General features: G+C 35.4%; 1 protein-coding gene across 2 annotated transcripts in view; it reads right to left on the bottom strand.

Moving 5' to 3' along the window:
* LOC131165993 (mitochondrial carrier protein MTM1-like) overlaps positions 1-17,352 on the bottom strand; it is a 93,482-nt gene that overhangs the window by 52,985 nt on the left and 23,145 nt on the right. For both annotated transcript variants that reach the window (XM_058124198.1, XM_058124200.1), the window contains one exon: positions 16,921-17,046. In XM_058124198.1, coding sequence (XP_057980181.1) covers positions 16,921-17,046 — 126 coding nt within the window. The remainder of the gene's footprint in view (positions 1-16,920; positions 17,047-17,352) is intronic.

Raw genomic sequence — 17,352 nt, 5'->3', positions numbered from 1 at the left:
TTTAGGGTTTGGCGTTGTCAATGGCTATGAGGCTTAGGGTTTAGGTTTATCTTGCTCTAATACCATGTTGAAGAATTTGCTGAATTGAAATACCTAATCTAAATTATATGTCTCTCCCTCTATTTAAATATATTTCATGTATATGCCAATGACCATAATACCCTTACTAAGTCACATTTACTAACATTTCACTAACACACCAATAATGCTAAAGGGCATCCCCAAGCCACAAGGCTCCTCACTTTGCAAAGGTAGGGTGAGGGTCATCACAATGTACACAACCTTACAACTGCTTTTATGCAGAGGTTGTTTCCTTGGACTTGAATCTATGAACAACCGGTCACAAAGGAGAAACCTTACTGTTGATCCAAGCTCGCCCTCACACTAATAATGCTAAAAGACCAAAATAACCATTAACAAATTGCATCCTCCAAAATAACATTTTTTTTTTTTCAGTTTCAACTGTAATAAAGAAACGTCATAGAAATCCAAATATGAAGAAATATGTATGTAGAGTTATATCCCTTCCCTACCCTCATTGAGAAATAAAACCGACTAATTCTAAGAACTCAATGCCACTAGGCTTGAACTTCGGATCAAGCCTATGCAAGAGATAGGAAAAGGAAAAACACATTCCCAATTTTGATCACTCACCTATTGCGTTTTACTTGTACCATCATCCTCAAGATTAGAACAACCTCAAGACCTTCAAGTGGAGTCATCAACACATGGGAAATATCACTAGCTAAATCACAGAAATCTGAAACATACTAATGTTGTCCATGAAATTCATCCAACAATAAACCACCATCACACATGTTAGTAGGATAGACAACAAACTTACCATAAATTGTTCTACATTTATTTAGGAAACATATATGTCAAACCTACCATAAATTGTTGTATAGTTATTTGGAAACAGGTTTGTAAATATCTTTCCTAAATTAGGGGTAAATGCTTAATGTGCTGTAATTAGGAAAAATTGTAATTAAGGGATATATATACCATTGCTGTAATTAGGAGATATTGTAATTAAGGGATATATTATAATTAGGGAAAATGACTTCTATATAAGAAAAGGACCACTCGATTGAGGGTCATCGAGCAAATCTGACATGGTATCAGAGCCACTCTTTGAATCAACCTTTGCTTTGGTTAAATTTTCGTGGTTCTAGGCTCTGATTTTCTGGTTTCTTGGGTACAGGTTTTGGTTTCCAATTTTTTGGTGAATTTCGAGAGATTCTAGTTATGGGCCTTATGGCCATGGTCAATTTCCACGAAATAGTCGAAATTTCCAATTTCCGTCACCCTCGAAATCTAAATGGCAGTCGAGTTCTGCCTTGCATAATTTCCGTTGAAATCTCAACAAATCATCCCGAAATTTATTGAGATCTCGAAATTTCAGCAAAACTTGTCAAAATTTTAACTATACAATGAAATTTCCTCAGAATTCAAATAAGAGATTTAGGAGTGAAGTGAAATTTCTCTCTCAATTTATTTTGTCCATTTTTATCGAAACAAAATATTCTTAGAAATGCTTTTGAAGTTATATGAAAAAATAAACTTACAGCAACAATTTATTTAACCATTTATGTCTAAATTATCATTATTTGCATAATAAATAATATTTAAACGATTTATGAATTTCATTTGTATTAGTTGAATATGTTTACTATACATTATCTTACAAATATGTTTAATACACATACTATATTACAACTTTTCCACCTCATACACAACATAGTTGTATTTAACTTGTAATATATTAGTCTTAAAACTTACATTATTATGTTTGTTAACGATTTCTAAAGTTCCACAAAAAATTCCATGCTTTACTACTGATTTACGTTATTTTTTCAAATCGAAATTGACATTGAAATTGAAATTTCTGTCAAAATTTCCGTACTATTGGAGTTTCAAAATTTGAGTCGAAATCGAAATTTAAGACCTTGGTTATGGATAACAATTCCAACTCATAAGTCTTTTAAACTCAGTTTACAAGGAAGAATTATGCTGCCTGGGAATTTCAATTTCAACTTTTTGTCATGGGAAAGGAGTTGTGGGGTCATGTTGATGGGAGTGATCAGGCACCTACTGATCCTACGAAGTTAGTTCAATGGAAGGTGAAAGATGCTCGCGTGATGACTTGGATTCTTAAGTTTGTTGATCCACTGCTTATGCTCAATTTAAGGCCTTACAAGACAGCTAAATCATTGTGGGAGTACTTGAAAAAGGTCTATCATCAAGATCGTTCTGCCTGGCGATTTCAGTTGGAAACTGATATTGCTGCCTATTCCCAAGGTACACTCTCTGTTCAGGAATATTTCTGTGGTTTTCAGAATCTTTGGGCTGAGTTTTCCGACATTGTGTATGCCAACATGTTGGCCGAGTCTCTCTCTGTTGTTCAAGCAGTCCATCAAGCTAGCAAAAGAGACCAGTTTTTAATGAAACTAAGGCCAGAATTTGAGTCCATTCGCTCCAACCTGATGCACAGGGATCCTTCACCATCTCTTGACGTGTGTTTTGGAGCACTTCGTGAGAGAAACAACATCTTCTTACTCAATCTTCACTCTTACCGTGGCTTGTTCTTCTCTACCGGTACTCCTCTTTGCCTTGTGGCTTTTAGTGATGCTGACTGGGCAGGATGTCTTGATACTCGCCAGTATGTCACCCGTTGGTGTATGTTTCTTGGTGATTCCCTTATCTCTTGGAAGAGTAAGAAACAGGATCGTGTTTCCAAATCTTCGACCAAGTCAGAGTACCGTGCCATGTTTTTAGCCTGCTCGGAGATTGTGTTGCTTCGTGGCTTACTTGCTGAAATAGGTTTTCCTCAGTCTATTCACACTCCTCTTCATGTTGATAATACAAGTGCTATTGAGATCACTACAAATCCCGTCTATCACAAGCGTACCAAACATATTGAGGTGGATTGCCATTCTATTTGGGAAGCTGTCAATACTCAGGTTATTTCTCTTCCACATGTCTCAAGCGACCTTCAGATAGCGGACGTCTTCACCAAAGCTATGACACAACTACGTCATCAGTTTTTTGTTGGCAAATTGATGCTTCTTGATCGACCAGCATCAATTTGAGGGAGATGTTCTACATTTATTTAGGAAACAAATCTATCAAACCTACCATAAATTGTTCTACACTTATTTAGGAAACAAATCTGTCAAACCTACCATAAATTATTTTATAGTTATTTAGGAAACAGATTTGTAAATATCTTTCCTGAATTAGGGGTCAATGCTTAATGTTTAATTAGGATGCTTAATGTTAGGAGATGCTATAATTAGGAGTTATAGTAATTAAAAAATATATACCATTGTTGTAATTAGGAGATATTGTAATTAAGGGATATATTGTAATTAGGGAAAATGACTTCTATATAAGAAAAGGACCACTCGATTGAGGGTCATCGAGCAAATCTGACAACACACTCACTATCAGAGGGCAAGCCTTAGATCAATGCTAAGCTTGCTCCTTGGTGACTAGTTTGTCACAGATTCAAGTCCAAGGAAATAGTCTCTTTACATAAAAGTAGGGGTAAGGTTGTGCACACTGTGACAACCCTACCCCTACCCTCACAAAAGCGAGGAGCCTTGTGGCCCAAGGACGCCATTTACACACAAACTCACTATCAAAATCACTCTCGTTATCAAACTCACCATGCCATTTCCTTTTTATTTCAATATGACCTCCCTTATTGACCTTCTCACCTAATTCAACCTTCACACCATTTAGAGTTCCCAAAAAACAAAAAGTAACATCAGTGTTTCTTTCAAAGCATTTTGTCATCTATAAATAAGAACTACTTCGTTTACCATATAGAAATTTTTTCAATTAATGCCCACTTGCATTGCCACTTGACGAGAAGAAATCTTAGTAGCCCTAGCCTAATTAGATTTCTTCCTAGCTCCGACGACATATTCTTACTGTTGTTTCCAAACTAAGATGTCTCTGATCTTTGCACAATAATGTCCCCCACATCAATAGTTCCTTTAATATTTTGTACATGTGGCTCTTTGCTATGATTCTGATTTCCCTAGTCCTTAAATAGTCAAGCAAGATCACCATTCACCAAAGCGTGATTTCTTGACAACCCTGCAGCTGCGCCGCATATGTACTCTTCTTTCTCAAAATTGCACCTCAGATTTGTTAGCTGAAGTCAAAGAGTTGCCTATTTTATCGGGCTTGAAACCATGATGACAACTCAAAGATTTTAAAAAATCTTCCCCATCTAAACTCAAAGATTAAACTCCAATTGAACCATCCATTTGAGTTTTGAGATATCATTGTGGGGAGTTGCTTGTCACCAAATATGAAGATGCAACCAAACCACCCGCTAAGCAACCATATTAGCATAAATGCACAAATATCCCTTGCAAACATTCCCAACCTCCCCTCCCCCCTAAAAAAAAAAGAGACCACTCAACTACTTGCAACAACATGCCCAATCAAAGCATGCTGAGCGTTTAAAAAAAAAAGGTGCACTGCTCCCACGCAATAGATTGCCTCAGTTGAAGAAGTCATTTTAATAACTGGCCTAAATTGAAATTTGAAGTTAGAATGCACGTCTCACTCCGAGAATATCCTAGCTTCTAACTCAGCATCATTCTAGTCATCTTCTCTTGAGAGCTGATGCACCTTACCCTAGTCACTCACCCTCTTAACACTCTGTTCACCTTATTCTTGTCCTCAGGCAGCACCATACTACCAAATTAGACACAAAATCACCATATTTAGCTTTTGATGGCTGAACCACACCCTTTACCACCTTGTTCCACCCATCTCACTAAACACCAATCTGCTGCACCAGAGCCCTCCCTGTTGCTAACTCAACAATTGACTTCAGCATCACCACAAAATCTCTCCATTGAAAACCCTTAAACCCCCCAAGATCGAGAATGGAATGATCATTTCCACTTAAGAATCCAACCTAACTCCAAGAACTTATCGCTTCTAATATGTCAGAGAAAGAGAAGAGGAGGAGAGAAGAAGGAATTCTTGCAACTTGAGAACCTAAGGCAATGTCAAGTCTCCCATTCTATTTGTGAATATATCACATGTACGTTGTCAATGGTCATTTTTTGGCTAAACACATAATAACCTTGCTGAAACACTTCAGTTTTAGAAATTAAAAGGAGAATCATAAAATATTTCCATAGGTAGTCGACCAGCCCTTTTCCCACATGATTTTGCTTGCACACACATGAAACAGTTGGCCTCAGCCCAAGAAGCGGTCAACTGGTCTAGGCAGTTTTTTAATAATACCTGTTTTTGTGTGATTGGCTGGTTTCTCAAAATTTGCCACATGTCCCTGACCATTGACAGGCTTAACTACCCAGTCTCACACATAGGTTAGTTAATTAAGTTTGAAATATGAAATTTGAATTTTAAATCTCTTATTTTCCATCCCGTGGTTTGTCTATAAATGGACAACCCATGGGAAGAGAACATGTTTTTTGGCCAAAGAAGCTCATTTGTTTGATCTAATTTCTTCATTCATCCATTCATACCACAATCTTTTCCTTTCTCATTTTCTCTCATTCCCTCTCATTTCCTTTCATCAGTCCTTGAGTATTTATGCATATTTTCCCACTGTTTTCTGGTCAATTCAGGTCAGCCTACTTTATGTTTTTTAAAGTTCCATGCATGACTAACATGAATGTGTTGTAATAATGCATGTTTATGTTTTAATTGGATTAGTTTGTTTATATATGTGTTCTAGTGATTATATTCAGTGAATTTGCTTGTTCTAATACACAGAATCATGAATGTTACAGCATGCAGTAGTATAGTAAGTGTACGCATGTGTTCTTGTAAAATAAAACATGTTTTATAAAGAAGAAATTGCATGATTTTTAAGCATATTTTCACGTTTGTGTGTCCGCAAATTTGATTTGTATGTCATATAGGTATTTATTAGATGGCATATGTGCATGCTTAAGTCCAATTCATTATGTATGCATGCTTAAGTCTAATTCATTATGTAGTTTATCTGTTTTTGCGAAATTGGCTGCTGGCAATCAACTGCTCGTGAGTGGCAGTCAGTCAATGTTAGTTAAGGTCAGAAGGTAGATCAGCCAGACCAGCTTCTGACTTCTTGAGCTTTCTAAGATTTTCTGAGTTTTCCAGTGTGTTTATCCCTCTAAAAATTCATGTGCAATTGGATTGAGCCTTTTGAATACTGAGTTGTGCCGGTTTTGAGGTTTTTTTCCTTAAAACAAAATTATTTCTTTTTTTAAGAAAAAATGGTTTTCAAATACTTTTTCCAATTTGATTTCCAAAGGTGGGGTTGAAATTATTTTCCTAAAAAGATCAGAGTTTTCCAGGGTGTTTTCCAGGCTGATTTTGTTTATACAGAATTAGAGTTTTCTTTTTAATTTAGAAATCAAAATGTTAAAAAAAAATTCCTAAATTTGGATCACTTAATTTTTGGTTTTTCTAAATTAAAAGTTGTGTTGTCCATTGTGTTTTGCAGACTGATTTTGGTTAATTCCAAATCATAGTTTCCTAATTTAGAAATCAAGAGTTTTCTCTTTTCAATGAAATTCACAAAAATGTTTTTGTTAAAAAATATTTCAGTGAACTACATAAAGCTTGATCCCAAAAATGGGTATGTAGGCAGCCTATTCCTTGGAAAAGGAATAGGTCCAGCCCAAACTTTAAAATCAAACCTTTTTCCCAAAGTTCTTTTGTGTGTTGTTTTTATTTTTATTTTTATTTTATTTTTATTTTTATTAAATAAAGGAAATGAAGAAATAATAAAATAGTGGGGCTTTTGAGGTTCATTCCTCTGAATAAATCTCATTAAATATTTCTTCATGGGTTGGGAGATCAAAAAATGATTTTCTAGAAATAAACAAAACTCTACATTTTTCTCCAAGCAATCAACTAGGTTTTCCTGATAGCATGAACGGTCGACTAGACCCCGTGGGCAGTCGAACACTCCTTGTCTCTCTCATATTTTTGTCTATTTTTCAAATATATTTCTCAAAAATTATTTTTTTTGGGAGACACAAATATAATTGCTGTAACTGTTCTCTAATAAGTGCTAATAGGGTGCATAGTCAATAAATTTTTCCCTTTGGGATAATTAATTAATTACCTTCCTTATTCATAAATCTACTCCCAAACTCAAATCTTTACAAAAAGAATTTTCCTTTATTTTTTACCTTTATAAAATAAAAATAAAATAGCGACTCTGTTTTTTACTAGAAAATAAAATGGGCAAGTCAGTAAATTGGTTCACCTGTTTCCTTTACTTTGTCCTTTTTCTTCAAAATATGATCACCAAATTGTTAACTAATGGGCCTCAGGGCCCAACATCAACATACATCAAAAAGGACAATACTCGCCATACTAACATAGGGTTACCATAACATAACACTTGTTACCTGCAACACTCCCCCTAAAGTTTAGGCATACATATCATATCCTCCTAGCTTGTTGCAAATGGATTTGAATTGAGCACTCCTAAAAGGACTTAATAAACAAATCAACCCATTCATACTTAGACTTCATATATGTGATTGCAATGAGCTTCTACACAAGTTCTTCCCAAGAAAAATGATAATCAACTTCAATGTTTCTTGTTCTCATAAAAAAACAATATTTGAAGCAATATGAACAACAACTTGATTATGACACATCAAATCCATACGCCATGACTGCAGAAAACCATGCTCTTCCAACATATTCTTTAAGCAAACCAATTCACAAGAAGTGCAAGCGATGGCTTTATAGACTTTACACTTGACCGTGCAACCATAGTTTACATTGCATTCTTCCAAGACACCATTGAGAAATATAGAGTACTCTACTGTGGACAATCAAGGAACTAGCTTGCAACACTCATTGCAAAAGATATATCTAATCAAGCGACTATTAGGATCATGGTGTATTAACACATTTGGTTCCCAAATAGTCTTGTCTCATCCAACAAGTCCAAAATATATTTCCTATGTGATAAGACAATCCCCACATGAGATCTAGATACCTTAATTCCCAAGTATTTCAATGGTCCCAAATCTAGAGTCAGGAATTTTGTCCGCAAAAACTACTTTAGATGATATACACCTTGACATTCATCACCTATGATGACAATATCATCCACATACACAATTAGTAAAATTGTACCTTCAACAATATGATAGTAGAGAACATAGAGATCCACCACACTAAAGACCAAGCTTAATCACCATTGCACTGAATCTACCAAAACACTCTCTAGGAAACTACTTCAAGCTGTACAAAAATTCTTTTAAGGCAACACACCAATTCTAACTACCCCTGAGCAATGAAACCAAAAGGTTGCTCCATATCAACTTCCTCCTCAAGATTACCATGTACGAAGACTTGTTTTTTATATATGATCAATGACATGTAGTAGCTAAAGGGATAAAGAGACGCACTACGGAAGCTTGGCTACTTAAGAGAATATGCTTGAATAGTACAAACCATAAACTTGAGGATTACCCTTTTTCCAAGAGTCTTACCTTTAAGTAGGCAATGAAATGGATTTACATGCACAATATACACCCAGTAATACCCATCCACAAACTTATCAGCACAAAGTAGCACAGGCTCTAAAGCATCATTTGCCTACATGCATTTCTGCATCCATGGAAGTATTCTCTCAAAGTGAGAAAAAAAGGATTTAGATACAAACTTGGGAAGAGATATAGAAGATAAACACATAATAAAACAATAATAGGAGGGTGAAAAAAAGTCATAAAACTTAAAGTTTGAGATAGGATGTTGAACACATATATGTTTACCTTTTTGAATAGCAATTGGAAGATCAATTCACAAGAAACAAGATCATTAGATTAGGGAGCTAAAGGCACAACACCACATCAAATGGGTCACACCTACTTTGAGTTGTGGTCATGCATACGCCCATAAGTAGGATGATTGACACTACCAGATGGACTCAGTGGAAATGGAGGCACAAGAGCATGACTAGGCAAAGACAATAAGCCCAGATTAGAAAAATTAGGTATAAGAACAAACAAAAGATAAGGATGCAAAGGAGGTCGGGTACACTATCCAGAATCCCCTAAATGCGGTGCTGGACCCATTGGTAATACTAACATAAGGTAAGTTATCATAATAGTGGAGTGTAGAAAAGAGATTGATTCTACCTCTCATATGGCCAGTGGTAGCATAATCTATGACCCGAGGTTTAGAAGAAAAGGTACTAGATGACTAACAAGTGTAGGGTTAGCTATCAGAGCAAGAGATGCCTAAAACTACGAAAATTTGGAGTATTATTTCTTTGGAGCGAACATGGTCCATGGCTTTCTAACAATTGAAGTAATAGGAGTAGAACTACCCCGCATTTGGACATTTTAAAAAAACAACATTTATTGCAAAAATTACTTAAAATAAGTACTCGTATAAAAAAAGGTGTTTGGTTTGTATACCAACAAGCACTTATTAGAAAAAGTACTATATAAAACTAATTTTCTTTTTTTTTTTTTTGGAAAAAAGTACTACTCAAGAAGTAGTATGGGACTACTTCTAGGGCCCTTATAATCACTGTGGATGGAAAACTTGTATTATTGAAGAACTTTTGGACATTAGAGTCATTTGACTCTTTTCTTTCTCCCTCCAAACATTCTTATCTCTGCAATTTTCATATATTTTGCGCCTCCTCTATGTCTCCACCACCTCCTCGTCCTCCTCTGTTGCCATCCATCTCCTCCTCTTCCTCCTTTGCTTCCATTGCCTCTACCAACACTTCCTCATTCTCCTTGTTCACCATCATGCCTCCCCCTCCTCCGCCCTAATCGCCCCTTCCTCATCTTCCACCTCTTCCTCCACCCCAATCCTTGTCTCCTCCTCTTCCTCGATTGAGGTCTTGAGATCTTAGTCAAGGGATGGTGGTTCAAGTTTGTAACATTTGATTAGGGGTTTTTTTTTCCAAACATTGGTGATTGGCATTTGGTTGTCAACCAATGGTCTTCCTCTACCAGTGTCACTGCCGCCTCCTCTTCCTCCTCCTCCTCCTCAGCCCCAACCTATGCTTCATTTTTAAATAAAAAAAAAAATTATATATAGAAACCAAATTTGTCAATTTATATAATTATCAAATTATTTACATCTTGTTAATTAAAGATGCAAACAACCTATGTTATATTTTTAATTAAAAATATTATGAATTACTTTAATTACTTTGAAATGTTATTGCACCGAATTTTGAGCATATAATTAATGTTAATATTGCAAAAAATCATATTTAAAATCTTAATTAAAAATTTTAATTAATGTGTTGAGTAGACAAATTTAAAATGTTAATTAAAATGTTAACTAATTTGTTAATTAGAAAACATTAAATTGTCAAGTGACATAAATATTAATTAAATTATCCATTATTAAACAGTCAAATTGTTAATTAAAAATATCAATAAAAAAGTTAATTCATTGACAAAATTGAATAAATTAATGTAATTTTTATGTACTATTATATATTAATTATATGATGAAAGTTAATAATAATATCATTATCAAAATTTGAACAGAACTTATTAATAAAAGTGACTATCCAAACAACAATTATTTTATAAGTACTTATAATCATTACTTATTTTTAGAAACAACCAAATTGTACTGATGACTAATAGTACATTTTCAATTCAGTACTATCACTAGTATTTTTTTCAGATAAGTATTTTTTCCACAAAAGTGCTTTTCCATAAGTAGTTCCAAAAAATCCCTTAGTGGGTGTGGCATAGCAACCCTATGGGGTCTACCATTGGTAGAAGACCTCTTCGTCCAAATGACTATACTTATATGGAGCATCTCTAGTATGTCCATCTCTACCACCCCTTGAACCTCGGTTACTGTTAAACTTCTCATCTGAACTGCTGAACCTAACCTTATGCATCTCTCTGAACCAGAAACGGGAATACCAAGACCAGGAGTGCCAGCTCAACCCCACCATAAATGCATCTCTCTGTACCAGAAACGGGAATACCAAGAGTAGTAATGCCCAAAGTATGGATGCAGAAGGAGGCATGAAGCACATGTGAATAAACTTCAGCGAAGAATGGCAATTCTGCACTTCCCAAAATCTGTAATTGAACTGATTTGAACTCATGCATCAAACTTGCCAAGACTAAAGAACTATCATCTGTTTCCTTTACTTTTGAATTTCACAAACATGTGCAGTTATGGGTTGCACAATATTCAACTCTTGATGAATGTACTTCATCTCAATGAAATATTGGATGACATTTTCGTCTCCCTGTTGCAACTATAAAAATACTCATATAACCTAGAATGTAGAAGTTTAACATAGTCCCATATCTCCTTAGAAGTATCAGGGTGCATACACATTATAGCAATCAGAGATACCAGGGAGTTCCACAACAAAGAACGACAGCATCTTCCTGGACCCAAACCTCCTCCTTATCGTCATAAGGATCTGACTGAAAGAGGTGTTCAAAGTTAACTAGGCCAGTCAAATATTTCTTCACTGCCATAGGCCACTACAGCTAGTTGTTACCACTCAGTTTTTCAGTTGTAATTTGTACAATGTGGAGGAACAAGACTCTTTGAGTTCATAGGTTTCATCACCAAGACATAGTGGACAGAAGCAGATGTGCTTTATGCTACTAACAATCACAGAACCAACAAATAACAAGCTGGCAGGGATGAATAATTCATACCAGTACGATTAAGTTCATGCACCCTTGTTGTGAGCAGACATGAACATTCAAGATCTAAACTCAGACAGAAACAGGGATACCTAAAACCATCTAACTTGAAAAACATGGTCTACAGATCAAAATGGGCAGAATGAATCAAACCAGAGCGAAAAACACAGTTGGAGGAAGGCACATGCATCTACATGTAGGATGTAGCATTGGCCTACTGATGGTGACTGGTGCATGCTTTGGCAGCTGGGATTGAGATTTTTAAGTTTGGAAATTGTCACCCCTGAATACTATTGTGATGTTCGTTTGTCGAGAAGAGGCCGGGAACTATTTTTCAATGAGAAGCTGTGACAAGTTGAATTTTTTTAGGCAATGTCCAACAATGGCAATGTCAACATGAGCGATTACAATGCTGTTCAAAATTAGGACATAAGAAATCATGTGCATGATAGTGACAGCTCTAGGGTGTTTTAGGATCATTGCTTTAATAGTTTGCAAAAAGAGAAGAGAGAAGAGAAGAGAGGAGAAGTACTTGTAACTTGAGAAGTTAAGCTGATGTGACCTTCCATTTTATTTATAAATATATCTCATGTACATCTAAAAGATAATACCCTAATTAACATACACTAACCAGTTACATAACACATAGTAATCTATAACATCAATCCAAGCAACACCCAAAACCAACAATTCCCAAATCTCTTATGGCAATAAAACTGCAACAAACACACAGAAACTGACAAAAGATGCTCAATCCATCAGTTCATTCGAGGATTTTGCTCCAACAAGGCAGAAAAATTGCAACAAGACAACCTTGCACAAACTCAAACCGAAGGACTTGTCTACGATCTGGACTGCTTTCTGAGGAAATCCTCTGCCATTGCATCCAAAATCATACTGTAAATAAATTGCTTAGAGACTTAAGGGAAGCAGGAGAACAAGAGCATATTGTCATTGATAAATTTTGTCGTATTATCAAAAATCAAGTCTGAACTGATTTAATCAATATTCAAAGTAGTCACACGCATCAAAATGAGCCTCAATTTCAACCATAGAGTTGATTAAGTTATTTGAGAATTTTTGAAAAAAAAAAAATTAAAAATTCTTGCTCACAGATTTTACTACAAAAATTCTACAATTCAAAACCACCAACATGAATTGACAAATTGAAAATCCCCCTTTCATAAATTGATCAAATGCCTAAAGGGGAAAGTTATGATCAAATGCCTGAAGGGGAAAGTTATGGACGATCATCTCTCTGTAGAATTCAATACTACCATATAAAACATGCCAAGCAAAAGGATTAAAGATATTCCTACAAGAAATTTAAATTCTGTGAAAAAAAATGATCTTACTATCCCAAAACTTTATTTGATTTACATCTAATTTATAAAATAACTTAATTCTAAACAAAATTTTATTATCTTTTATTAAATAGTTGACCTTTATCCCTTGATTCTTGAGTCTAATCCTGTTAAGTGGGGCCCTGCTCCATTTATATTTGAAAACATGTGGCTTTCTTATCCGGATTTTCGGGGTTTGATTAGGAATTGGTGGGGGGAGTACACTGTGGAAGTGTGGGAAGGTTTTTGCTTCATGAAAATATTAAAGTATTTGAAAGAAAAATTGATAACATCGTACATTGAGACTTTTGGAGATGTTAGATTCATAAAATAAAAAATTAAAAAAAAAAATCTTACTCTTGAGGAATGGTGGCCAATTGATAGACTGACTGTGGAGGGACATTTTTGAGGATATTGCTGGAAGACGTGTCCAGTTGTCTGATGAATTTGAAGAAGTTGTTTTAAGGGAAGAGATGAGCGGGAGGCAGAAATCTAGGATGAATTGATAAGAAGCAAGGACTGTAATTCTAGATTTTTCCATAAGGTGGAAAATGGTAGGAGAAGGAATAACTATTTTAAAGAGCTTGAGGATGGTAGAGGAGTAGTTATTAGAGATCCTGACTGTATTGCAAGCTTGATAACTGACTTTTATTGGAATCTATTCAGAGGAGGATGAGGGAAGAGTTATGGTTGAGGAGCTGTATTGGTGTCCTATATCAACTGATAAAGCAGCATTTCTAGAGAGACCTTTTGAGGAAGAGGAGATTTAAATGCTCGGTTTTTGAGATGGATAGAGAGAAGGCATGTCGGCTGGATGGCTTTACTAAGACTTTCTTTCAGGACTGTGGGGACATTTTGAAGAGAGACCTTCTCAAAGTGTTTCTTGAATTCTTTGATAATGGAATGGCAGGAAGGAGTATGAATTCTACTTTCATTACCCTGGTGCCCAAAAGATTGTGCAGTTAAAGCCGTGGATTTTAGACCAATTAGCTTAGTCACAAGTGTTTATAAGATTTTAACTAAGGTGTTATCTAAGAGATTGGATATGGTTCTGGAGGATACTATCGCTTAACCAGAGTGCTTTTATAGGTGATAGACAGATCCTAGATGCTGCCTTGATAGCAATGTGGTGGTTGAAGATGCTGTTCAAAGGAATAAAAGAGAGGTATAGTGCTGAACTTGGATTTTGAGAGAGCTTATGATAGAGTGAACTGGAGTTTCTTTGATAAGGTGATGGCTAGAAAAGATTTCAGTCAGAGGTGGAGGAAATGGATTACAGGATGCTTGTCTTCTGTGGTCCTCTCTGTCTTAGTAGACAGTACGACTAGGTATTGGTTTCATGCAACCAGGGGTCTAAGTTAGGGGGATCCTTTTTCCCCTTTTCTCTTTACAATTGCAATTGATGCATTGAGTAGGATGATTGAGAGAGGAATTGATAGAGGGTTGGTGGAGGGGATCAAAGTAGGGTATGAGGATTTTCTCATTTTGCATCTCCAATTTGCAGATGATACTATTCTCTTTGTCAAACATATTATGGGTTGCTTCTCTAATTTGCTAACTATCTTAAAGGTGTTTGAGAAAGTTTCTGGGTTGACAATTAACTTTTCTAGGAGTGGTTTAGTGGGCCTTGGCATTGATGTGGACCCTTTTGTAAGGCTCACAGGTTGTGCTGTTTTGACTTGGCAAATTACTTATTTAGGTGTTCCTTTAGAAGGCAATCCTAATACTGACTCTTTATGGGATCCTGTTTTTGAGAGAGTGGCTAAAAGACTGGATGGGCGGAAAGGAACTTTCTTCATCTAAAGGAGTCATATCACTCTTATCCATGTGTGCCTAACTGTCTATCCTCCATTCCTTTGTATTTTTTTCTTTTTTTCGAGAATATTCCTTTGCATTATCTTTCTCATTTTAGAATTCCTAAAAGAGTGGTGTGGAGGCTAGAGAAATTAATGAGGGACTTCTTGTGGTTGAGTGGGGGAGAGAATAATAGAGATCACCTTGTAGGTTGGGAGATTGTGTGTAGGTATTAAAGGGAAGGAGGTTTATGTCTTGGTAATTAGGCGTTCAAGAACATTTCTTTGGTGGGGAAATGGTTATGGCACTTTCCTTGCCTAATTCTCTTTGGCATAAGGTAGTTCGCAGTAAATTTGGCCTACTACAAAAATGGGTGGGATGCTAAAGTTGGGGTTAATATTACTCTTGCTATCTGGCAAGTCCTTGGAAGTTCATGTCACAAATTTATGATCATTTCTTTCCAAAAGTCCAGCATATTGTGGGTAATGGAGAGTGTATTCATTTTTGGGAGGATCTTTGGGTAGGGGAGATGCCTTTGGCTATTGTTATCCCTTGTCATTATCAAGTCTCTATTCTTCATGATAAGCCTATTGCTGATTTTTTTATTTTACAAGGGGATAGTCTCTCTAGGAATTTCCATTTTGGGAGAAATCTGAATGACAGAGGGATTAATGGGTTGGATCTTTTAACCAGTTTGTTTGATTCTTTTCATGCTCATTTGGGGAATGATAAAAGGGTTTGGAGTTTAGATCCTTCTACGGAATTCTCTTGTAAATCATTTTTTTCATACTTGACAAGTGACCCAATGCAGACCCTTTTGGTTTGTATTCTTTGATCTAGAAAGCTAAAAAGCAAAAGCTCCCTAAAAAATAAAAGCTTTTATTTGGACTGCAGTTCTTGAAAGAATTAATCTAATGATTCGCTTCAGAAAGGAAGGCCTAGAGGCCCTGTCTCCGGATATTTGTGTCCTTTGTTTCAGGAATGGTGAGACTTGTTCACATCTGTTTCTTCATTGCCCTTTTACTTGGGTTGTCTGGAATAAACTTTTTGGTATTTTTTGAGGAGATTAGGTTTGTCCCTCCACAAGGCTCCTTATATGATCATATTTTGGGGTTTTAGTGAAGGGAAGGATAGGAAAGCCTTGTGGTATTGCACTGTTGTGGCTATTATCTGATGTGTCCATTTGGAGAGGAACACTAGAATTTTCGAAGGGATGGCTGCTAGCCTACTACTAATAATTTGCTTTGCAGTGGAGTGGTATACCTTACATCACTGTGGGTGTCAGCTAACGGATTCATCATGTTTCATTGGAATACCTGCAGCAGAACTGGTTGGCTCTGCTTCATTGAATTGGCTTTCAGTTTATGATAAATTTTTGTTGAAATTTATTGTTATTGATGTTAAGGAGGATTTCTTATTCTCGTTGTTCTATTTTCCATTTTTTTTCTTCTCTTTCTTATTTCTGATGTACATTTTCTTCTCTTTCTTATTTCTGATGTACATTCTTCTCTCTTCTAATAAATTCTTTGCTTATCAAAAAAATATATTTTATTAAATCTTTTGGTAATTATTCTTGCGTATTTTACTAAAACTCGCCATATTTTATTTCATCATGTATTAAAAATTTAGCATGTGGTTTATATAAATGTAAAATTAAAATAAACTAACAAGAGAAAAAACTATGATATGTGGATACATTACATGACATCTCTATAAATAAGCCTGAGTATTGATATTTTAATTTATAAACATAATCACAATAATATATTATCAATTTGTTTAAAAAAAATGTACATTAGAAATTATCTTAATATGGTTCTGTTCCTACTACTTAATAATTATATTATTTATAAAATTGGAGAATCTAGAAACTAAAATTATAATATATTTATCAATATTATATACATGCAATTCTGTGCTCATGACAAACTTACTAGTAAGTTAAATATACGAATAAATTTTATTCCCCACTGCAAAAGGCCACTGTTAAAGAAGCCCTTCTTCTCACTTTGAGATCATATACCAGCACACAAGATCTTCTATCAATACTGCCGTAAGAATGAAGGATGCAGTGGCTAACTGCTTATTAGTTACTACATAATAAATCCACCAACCTGGCGTATGACTTTATAGAAGACATCCAGTGTCCCTTTATACTGGGAACATTCTCGAGGGCACATTGGTCCAGGACGAAGAACTACGCGAGTGTTTGATGTAGAACATCTCAGATCTGGAAGCATCTAGAAAACATTTCCAAATCAAAATTATTTATCAGACTGAGAGCCAGCCAAGTTTTTTTTTTCCCTTTTTTTGGAAAAAATGCAATTTCTAAAGCAGTCAAAAAAATACAGTCGACAGAGCAGTACTAAAAGACACCATCTTGAAAATTTGTAATTTATTATCCTATACAAATTAATTTGAAGGAAAATATGAAGGAAACATGTATATAGGCAATACCATAAATTGTACTGTCATTGCCACCAGTGCTTATTATTCACACTTTTGCCCCATTATCCAGCATGCATGCATATGCACATAGTATATGT

Source organism: Malania oleifera, chromosome 10, assembly GCF_029873635.1.
Source record: "Malania oleifera isolate guangnan ecotype guangnan chromosome 10, ASM2987363v1, whole genome shotgun sequence".
Lineage (NCBI taxonomy): Eukaryota > Viridiplantae > Streptophyta > Magnoliopsida > Santalales > Ximeniaceae > Malania > Malania oleifera.
This window is presented reverse-complemented; position numbering and strand designations above follow the sequence as displayed.